Here is a 9447-nt window from a genome sequence, read left to right on the forward strand (position 1 = left end):
TCTATGCATGAAGAACATAGAGCAAACCTAGAAAATACAAGAAAAGGAAAACAGAGAAAAACAAAAATGAAAACCAAACAATAGAAAAATTACAAAAGAGAGAGGGAGCAAAGAAAAGAAGGGAGGGAATCACTAGACGTGAGTCCCCACACCCAAGACCAATCAAAAAGAGTTCCACTAAAAGAAGCAAGCATCTGATCACTGGAACTATCCAAATTCTCAAAAGTCCTCCGATTCCGTTCCTTCCAAATACACCAAAGGATGCACAAAAGGACTAAGTTCCAAATCTGAGATGAATGCTTCCCCAACCAATTCCACCAACCAAAGAGCAAGTCTGGAATTGATCTAGGAATAACCCAAGATAAGCCAAAAGTTATAAAGACAAAGCTCCATAACCAATAAGCCATCTCACAATGAAGAAGTAAGTGGTCAACCATCTCTCCACAATAACAACACATAATGCACCAATCCACAAAAACCAATCTCCTTAATCTCAAGTTATCTCCCGTTAGGATCTTATTCCAAGCTACACACCAAACAAAAAAAGAAACTCGCCTAGGGGCCTTTGCTCTCCAAATAGCTTTCCAAGGAAAGACAGTTGAGGGAGAATCCCTTAATTTGTTATAAAACAACCGGATGTCAAAAACCCCATTAGGCTTCAATTTCCATCTCATCCGGTCTCCAACATCCATAGGAGGAGTATTGGCTCCCAATATACAAAGGAAATGCAGCCCTTCATCCATCTCCCAATCATTAAAAACTCTAATAAAACGGACATCCCAAGTTCTTCTTTCCTCTGCCCCCTGTCTTAGCAAAGAAGTTTCAACAAAAACCTCCTTATCAATGGCAATACCATACAGCCTTGGAGAAGCCAATTGAAAGGGTTGATCCCCATACCACCCATCTTGCCAAAACCTCACTCTATTCCCTAACCCAACAACAAACTGACAATTTTTGTTGAAATCCTCCCAACCCATGCGAATACCTCTCCATAAACCACACCCATGAACTCCCCTCCCCAGCTTTGAGGTCCATCCCCTCGAATCTTCACCATATTTTAAAGCTACCACCCTCCTCCATAACCAATCCTCTTCCTTCCCAAACCGCCACAACCATTTTCCCAATAAGGCCTTATTAAAGGTAGTAAGTTTCCTTATCCCCAAGCCACCATTGGCTATAGGTGCACAAACTTTATCCCATCCTACCAAATGAATCTTGCTATCACCCCATAGAAAATCCCTTTGCAACTTTTCAATTTTATTAGCCACATGAGTAGGAATTGTGAATAACGAAAGAAAGTAAGTCGGAAGACTGGATAGCGTACTCTTGAGTAACATCAAACGACCCCCTTTAGACAAGTTCAACTTCTTCCACCTAGCTAATTTCTGCTCAATTTTTTCCAAGATTGGATTCCAAATAGAAGGGGAATTGTGAGAAGCCCCCAACGGCATGCCAAGATACGACATAGGCAAAGTTCCAACTCTGTAGCCCAAAATTTCAGCCAGGACATGCACATCAACAACCTCCCCTATAGGAACCATTTCACTCTTATGCACATTGACCTTCAAACCTGTAATTGCCTGAAAACAAAGTAACAACAACCAAATATGAAGAATTTGCTCCACATCTGCATCACAAAATAGGATAGTATCATCTGCAAACAAAAGATGTGAAACACGTTCCCCACCATCCCTTCTTCCCTCAAGATTAAAACCACGAATCAAGCCAGCTCCCTCCACTCTTCTCAACATCCTACTAAATACCTCCATCATGATCAGAAACAACAAAGGAGATAGCGGATCTCCTTGTCTTAAACCCCTTGAACTACCAAAGAAATCAGCTGGAGACCCATTAATCAAAACAGAGAACTGAATTGTGGATATGTAAGTACGGATCCACTTACACCACTTCACTCCAAAACCCATCCTATTCAACAAATATAGCAAGGCCTCCCAATTCACATGATCGTAGGCTTTCTCCATATCAAGCTTACAAATAACTCCGGGAACCCTACTCTTCCTTCGGCTATCCACACACTCATTCTAACAAATTACATAGTTTAAACTATGAGACTTAATTTAAACATAGTTTAAACTATGTAATTTGTTAGAAGGGGACAATTATCTCCATAATCAATTTGACTTATATTCTCACAGTGAACTTCCCGAGTTGTCCTTATTATAAATAGGTCTTTAATTATCGGCAAAATTTGCTCAACAGCATTTTTTCACAAAAATATTAGATAGACAGCATGCGTTTGAAGTTATTTAGTAAGTTGGACTGTTTTTTGAAAATTGAGTTTGTGAAACTCAAGTTCCAACCCAAAATCGAGTTTCTCAAACTTGATTTACGCCTGACCTTTATTTTTTTTTTAAAAAAAGGTGGAACTCGAGTTTACTAAACTCGAGTTCCATTTTTAAAAAATAACAAAACTCATGTTTTCTACAATCGAGTTCCATTTGGGTTATTTTTTTTTAAAAGCATGGAACTTGAATTTAGTAAACTCGAGTTCCGCCTTTTTTTTTTTTTTTAAATAAATCAAGGTCAGGTTGTAAATCGAGTTTGAGAAACTCGATTTTGGGTTGGAACTCGAATTTTACTTGATTTTCAAAAAACAGTCCAACTTACTAAATAACTTCCAACGACTTGCAAGCCACAGAATTTTTTCCAAAAAATGTACTGTGGAGCAAATTTTGCCTTAATTATCACAATCTTTAACAACAGTCCAAATAGTTTACATCGCAAAGAGGATAAATAGAAGCTGAGAGATTGACACATTCAACAAAAAAACAAAAGCCTCAGCATCACACAAAAAACTAAAGAAAAACTTAGCTTTTTTATCATATAACTTATCGAAGTCAATCTTTATATATAACTAAGCTTTTTTCCTTCGTTAGTCACAAGAAACTTTCTTGAGAAAAAACTAGAGAAGGATTTGAAGTTTTTCATTTTTTTTTTTTTTTTTGGGTCAGGATGAAGTTCTGCAAGGAATACAGGCAGTACATGCAGGGCAAAGAGGAAACGCTACCTGTACTTGGCTTCAAGAAGCTGAAGAAGATCATGAAGAAGTGCAGGAGAGACTTTCGGTGTAAGAAAAACATTGATGGGTTACATAACAGCCAAACCTGCCCGGATCATTGCCCAGGTAAATCTAAGAAAGAATTACAAATGTTTGTTGACATATTATTTCTTTGATTTATTCTTCTCTCTTTGGTTACATCTTAGCTATGTGTCTCACAATGAATCTATTGTATTTATAGTAGTCTGACTCCTAGATAGTATTAGATACAATAAACTTAAATTAAAAAGAGATAATAGACTTGTGCCTTGACTAGGATTGGCCCTTGATATCTCTAACATCAAGTCAATAAAGGTTATTCATTAAGAGAAATGGTTTGAGTAATGTGGTCTTTAAAGATGATAGAGACACATGACCAAAAAGAAAACTGATAAAGGAGGCTATCAATAATCAACATGATTCATGATAATTGGCCAAGATGGTTGAGGACACATAATAAAAAAGAAGGCTAATGACTAGGTGTAGAAGAAAGATGCACATGCCCAATAAATGTAATTGAAATTGCCAAGAGCTTCTTGTCATAAAATACCATATGTGAGAAAGACACATATGAGAATGTTAGGATGTTGTCTATAACACGGAATAGATTACAATGGGCCTACAAATTGGCTGGCACAATGTTAAGAGAGAACCTTAACGTCGTCCACTACACAGAGCAGATAAGGATGAGCCAACATAATGATTGGCAATAGCGATAAAAAGAGGAACATTGATCTAGTGATTAAAGATATGGATTATTAATAAGCACCACACAATCTTGGCCTTATTAAGTGTACATCAACATGGGAAAGCCCATTATTGTTACATCATCACAATTAAGTTATGTGATTTACAATCAACTAATTGGTATTTATAATAGCTAGACTAAATCTTAGACTAACGATAGTTGAACTACAAATAAGATTGAGCCATGATATCTCTAAGATTGCCCATTACACTTACTTTCCCTTTAAGAAATAATTCATTTCATGCAATGGATAATTATCTTTGTAGAGTATTTTTTACTATACTCTGATGGGTAATGACATGATTGTTAGTCGTACAACACATCTGCAATAAATACCTTGAGACACACCTGGGATTAGTTAGATGCCCTTAGAGCCCAAAGAAAAAAATTAGTAAACAATACACATCCTATCCATGAACAAGAATGAAGTAGTTGTTAACTGAAATATAAGATGGTTTTAGTGAATTATGCAATAACTTAAATATTAAATGAAAATAAAAACCAAGTCACCATGGAGTTTAAAATCATATTTTCTTCTTTTCTAAGTTATATTATTGAAAGGATGGAACCAAATGCAATGCAATGATACTATAGTATATAATGTTGATAGAAACATAGTTACCTTTATTTACAAGATCTTATGTACAAAATGTATATAAGGCAAAAGAACTTAGTGTTTCTATGGTTTTGTTGGAGACTAGTGTGCGATGGAACCATCTTCCCTTCTCTTCTCAAGGACATGTCCTCAGTAGTAGGTTCCTTCAATGAGCAAGCACAGAAATTGCTTGAGCTACATCTTGCTTCTGGCTTTCAAAAGTACTTCCTTTGGTTAAGAGGCAACCGACAGAGCGACCATACTGCCTTAATTCAGAAAGGGAAAGACCTTGTTTCTTATGCATTGATAAATGCCATTGCAATTCGAAAAATACTGAAGAAATATGATAAGGTCTGTCCATGGCCTGCTTTTGAGTTTCGCCTTTTTTCTTTTTTGCTAACTAATTAGGGAGAAAGAGAGGAGTAGATGAAGATATTATAAATGTAAATTTTGACAATAAAGATTATGAGCCAAATGCCAAATACATTCTGGCTGTGGTTGATTTTCATAGTATAATTTGAACTTCATGTTGATCACAGATTCATGACTCTAAACAAGGACAGACCTTCAAGTCCCAGGCCCAAAGTATGCGTATTGAAATTCTTCAGAGTCCCTGGCTCTGTGAGCTTATGGCTTTCCTCATCAATTCAAGGGAAAGCAAGGTCAAGTCAGAGGAGGCACCAGCATTTGAAGGCTGCAACCTCATATTTAATGACGGCAAACCATCACTCACTTGTGAAATCTTTGAATCCATCATCAAACTTGATATTGACTTGACTTGTTCTATATGCTTGGTAAGTTCCCATTGAAGTCATGTTTCCTTATCAGTGCCAAGAATCAACTCCCGCCTATAGTATTATGAAGCATATTTGATCAATATAAATGCATAAAGCATTTAATTCCGTGATTTAGGATTACATCATAACACCAATAGCATCTTCTTCCCTATCTCATGATCACTAAAAGTAGAATTTATGGAGAAGAAAAGGTTCTCTTATCTGACACATCTAATTAGTTGATTTTATTTTTTTTCCCAAAAGGAGACAGTCTTTGATCCAGTTTCCCTCACTTGTGGCCATATATTCTGCTACATGTGTGCTTGCTCAGCAGCGTCAGTGACTATCATAGATGGACTCAAGGCGGCAGAGCCGAAAGGAAAATGCCCTCTATGCCGAGAGGTAAATTAATTTCTTTATCGTCCATTGTTCCTTCACTTAACCAAAAGGATGGGGTGGGATTGTGGAGGTAATATTATTCAGTAAGCTTTTCATTATTAGCAAAAAGGAAAAGAAAATCTTTAGATTCTATGGGCTTAGTCCCATTTTGCAGATTAGGGAGTTGGATGAATTTCTGAGCTATCGTCAAAGTTTTGGGTGCGCTTGAGGCTTAAGTTTAATGGGACCATGATTTGTAATGCGCCTCTGCAGTTGGAAATATTGACTCTATGAATTCTTTTGTGTTGATTTTAGGTGGGAGTCTTTGATGGTGCTGTACACTTGGATGAGCTCAATATTCTTTTAAGCCAAAGGTATATTTTTCTATAGGGTTATTTTTACTCAAGTTATATCCTTTTGTTTGAGAAAACTTAGCTTCATATCATTCTAAGTTCTATATTCCTATCTATTTTACCATACAAGGTTGGGTGGTAGTGAGGGTGTAAATTGAAAACATAGAAATCAAAAAATTAATAAAAAGTTAGAAACAATAAAAAAGATGAATAAATATATGTTGCTCTTTTTTCTTTTTTTTTTTGGGCCCCTTTAAAGTTCCTTATTGCTATCAATGCCTATTTGAATAGTTGCCATGAATACTGGGAGCAGAGACATCAGAGAGAAAGAGTAGAGAGAATTCAACAAGCAAAGCAGTACTGGGAGAACCAATGTCTAGCATTAAGTGCACGTAACCAGGCAACATCCTCATCATAGGAAGCTGCTATTAGGTAAATAAGTGGATGTTTTCATGTATCCAAGAAGAAAATTTTGCATTTTTTTTTTTTTTAATTTTTTGCCACAGAATGGGGAAAGTCTGCCGAAGTAGACTTCGAATCTGAGCTCATTGGCAACATATCTTTGATTTCAGTTTACAAATTTTATGTTCCTTGTAGATGCCTTGATTTTGTGTAAATTATATATACTGTTCTTCATGTATAACATTGTGTTCTAAATTATTGAAAAATGTCTTTGATGGTGTTGCTTGACATATATCAAATTTGAGAAGGATTTCTCTATTGAAGATAGTAACCAAAGGAAGAAGCGTTAGTGTATTCAAGTATACATCATTTTGTCAAATTCGTTAGTGGACACAATGAATATAAGCATCTCAAGAATTTGTTCTCCAAAATTGTCAATATATGTGATTTTGATGGATTATAACATGCATAGCAAGGTAAGAAAAAGAATTCATTTTTATTTCTACATTGATTCCAACTTTCTCCATGTTATTATGTACTAATAATCTATATCTATATAATATCTAAAAGCTAAAACCTATCCACATTCAGTCCATTCCAGTCCATTTCGGTCCATTTAGGTCTCATTTGGTCCACTGGTCATTTCAGTGCACTTCAGTCCATGTGGTCTACTTTGGTCCATTTTGGTCCTTCAGTCTACTTTGGTCCATTTCGATCTATTTTTTTTTTTATTTTTTATTATTTGGGAAAGAAATCCAACATTATAGTAATATGATTGCACACTAAACTCTTTATTGATATTTAGGCTCCAATCAAATATTCACACACTACAATTCCCAATCATGAAAACCACAAATAAATCTTAAATTCCAAAAAAAATGATCATCATCCCTTTTAGAGAAAAAGGAAAGCATTGATGCATCCTTATTCACAACAATCGAAATAAGTCTAGATACATATTATTTAGGGCTCAATCACCACACCACACATCATGAGAGAATTTGATCCGCCTACCATTTCTGTTTTGTAAGAGATCTAAGAGGACAACTTCCTCCAACCCCTTCTAATTCCCCTCCACAGGCTACACCCATGTGACCTACAAACAACCGAAGTAGTCCATCCATACCCTGCTTCCCCATTTTAGGAAGCAATAACATTCATTCAAGAGTATTTGTAAATAAAAAATAAAAACAAAAACATTCCTCCTAGAGTGATCACTTTCCTTTACAAACCTTCATAACCATTTACCCAATAAGGCTGGCTTAAAAGTTAAATTTCAAATTGGTAATTGTGTTGGTGAATAGCAGGTTGTTTTACAATTAAAGGTCATCAATGAATTCCATCAGCTTCCTTAATTGGCAAATATTTATAAAGGAAAATACTAATACAACATTAAGAAAAAGGGTTGCACTAACTGTCATTAGGGCACAAAATAGTGATGGCAAATTTAATCCAATGGAAGGTTCAAGATCATGTATCACCATTATCTAAATTAAAATTTAAATCTCGAAACTCCATTGGTGATTAATAGATAGGTTTGAAGTAAACGCTGTCATAATATTGGTCTACTTTAGTTCATTTCGGTCAATTTTGGTTCAATTCGGTATACTTTGGTCCACTTTAGTTTAATTGGGTCTATTTGGTCTACTTCGATTAATTTAGCCCAATTCAATCTATTCAGTCAATTTCAGTCCAATTTGGTCAATCCGTTCTACTTTGGTCCAATTTGGCCTATTTGGTCAATTCAGTCCACGTTGATCTATTCGGTCCAATTGGGTCCACATTGGTCCATTCGGTTTATATTGATCCATTCGGTCTATTTAGTCCATTTCAGATCATTTCGATCCAATTTGGTATAGCTATAGAAGAATGACAAAATACGAATCTGGGTTGGGAGTACTATTAATTATTTGAATTATATTAATTGTAATTATATGATAAGTTTTGGTTATCATAATAATCTCCTTAAGAGAATGAGAATTTGAATAATTACTTTAAAACTTAAAATTTTTTAATTATACTAAAAGAAATTAGAAAAATATAATACATAATAAAAATAATTAGAAGAATATGACAATTTCATAAAAGAATAATATCAATTAAAAACATAGAAAATGATAAAATTATATATTTATAAAAATAGAATGATGAAAATTACTTTTTGAAATTGTTTAAGAGGAGGAAAGACTATCAAAACTTGCCTAATCACATGTGTGTCAAATCTAATTTCCAATTTTTTCCCTACAAGGTAATAATTTCATTTTTAATAATTCGAGATTGCTAGATTTTAATGACAAAAATACCTAAGAAATGTGATGATTTGTGCATCTTTTTCAGTGAAATAATTTTGTATATAAATCACATCACACCCTTAGATAATTTTGTGATTTTTTTTAGAAAGTAATTTTGTAATTGAAAAATGCATCAATTAAAAAAAAAATGGTAAAAGTTGGATTCAGGATTTAAAAAAAAAAAAACTTATTGGGGCGTGTGGCAGTTTTGTAAAATACAATACATAATTTTGTATATAAATCGCATCCCACATCCCAACGGCTCTCTCATTCTCTCTCCCAAATCCCCAAATTTGAAATCCCAGAGTTCTCTCTCTCTCTCTCTCTCCCCAAATTCCAGAGTTCTCTCTCTCTCTCTCTCCCCAAAGGGTTAGGGTTTCATCACAATTCTCCATATCGTGTATGTTTGGTTTTTGGAGCTACGTTTTGTTCTTTTCTTTTTTTTTTTTTTTTTTTTTTTTTTTTTTTTTTGGTTTTCACGCGTTTTGGGTTATTGCGGTTACTGTTCAATGAACAGTAACCGCAACTTTTGACCAAGTTTGCGTGAACAGTGCATTTGTGCACTGTTTACGGACCTATAAATTTCATTTTTTATCAATTTTTTCATTAAATATGGGTCCTACAGTACTATTTACATATTCAAAAATTATTTTGCTACAGTGTTTTCAGTTTTAAGTTTTCAGTTTTAGCAAAATAAGTTCTATCCAAACAGACCCTAATATCGCATGCCTGCGTTTTGGAGAAAATCTGATACCCTTTCTCTCTTCTTAAAAATTCAAGAAAAGGGTTTGAAGATTTTCTCGGGAAAGTGTCCGCGGGAACAACAACAACAACAATATTTTCCGG

At 34.7% G+C, this 9447-nt stretch overlaps 1 protein-coding gene across 2 annotated transcripts; it reads left to right on the forward strand.

The window, feature by feature from the left end:
- Positions 1-2805: 2805 nt before the first annotated feature.
- Positions 2806-6591, forward strand: LOC115987267 (probable E3 ubiquitin-protein ligase BAH1-like 1). Of its 2 annotated transcripts, none has more exons than XM_031110779.1 (6): positions 2806-3145; positions 4508-4752; positions 4941-5195; positions 5442-5579; positions 5871-5929; positions 6200-6591. In XM_031110779.1, the coding sequence occupies exons 1-6, from the start codon at positions 2974-2976 to the stop codon at positions 6324-6326; spliced, it is 996 nt and encodes a 331-aa protein (XP_030966639.1). In that variant the 5' UTR covers positions 2806-2973; the 3' UTR covers positions 6327-6591. The 2 variants fall into 2 exon arrangements, with proteins under 2 accessions (XP_030966639.1, XP_030966640.1); XM_031110780.1 differs by having other exon boundaries at positions 5445-5579.
- Positions 6592-9447: the final 2856 nt, after the last annotated feature.

This window comes from Quercus lobata, chromosome 4 (genome assembly GCF_001633185.2).
Source record: "Quercus lobata isolate SW786 chromosome 4, ValleyOak3.0 Primary Assembly, whole genome shotgun sequence".
Classification (NCBI taxonomy): Eukaryota; Viridiplantae; Streptophyta; class Magnoliopsida; order Fagales; family Fagaceae; genus Quercus; species Quercus lobata.

Bases quoted from the DNA above. Each gene is read 5' to 3' on its own strand.
- LOC115987267 (XM_031110779.1), top strand. From the start codon at position 2,974: ATGAAGTTCTGCAAGGAATACAGGCAGTACATGCAGGGCAAAGAGGAA. The intron at 5,196-5,441 runs GTAAGTTCCCAT...TTTTCCCAAAAG, and splicing joins TGACTTGTTCTATATGCTTG to GAGACAGTCTTTGATCCAGT. The intron at 5,930-6,199 runs GTATATTTTTCT...CTATTTGAATAG, and splicing joins AATATTCTTTTAAGCCAAAG to TTGCCATGAATACTGGGAGC.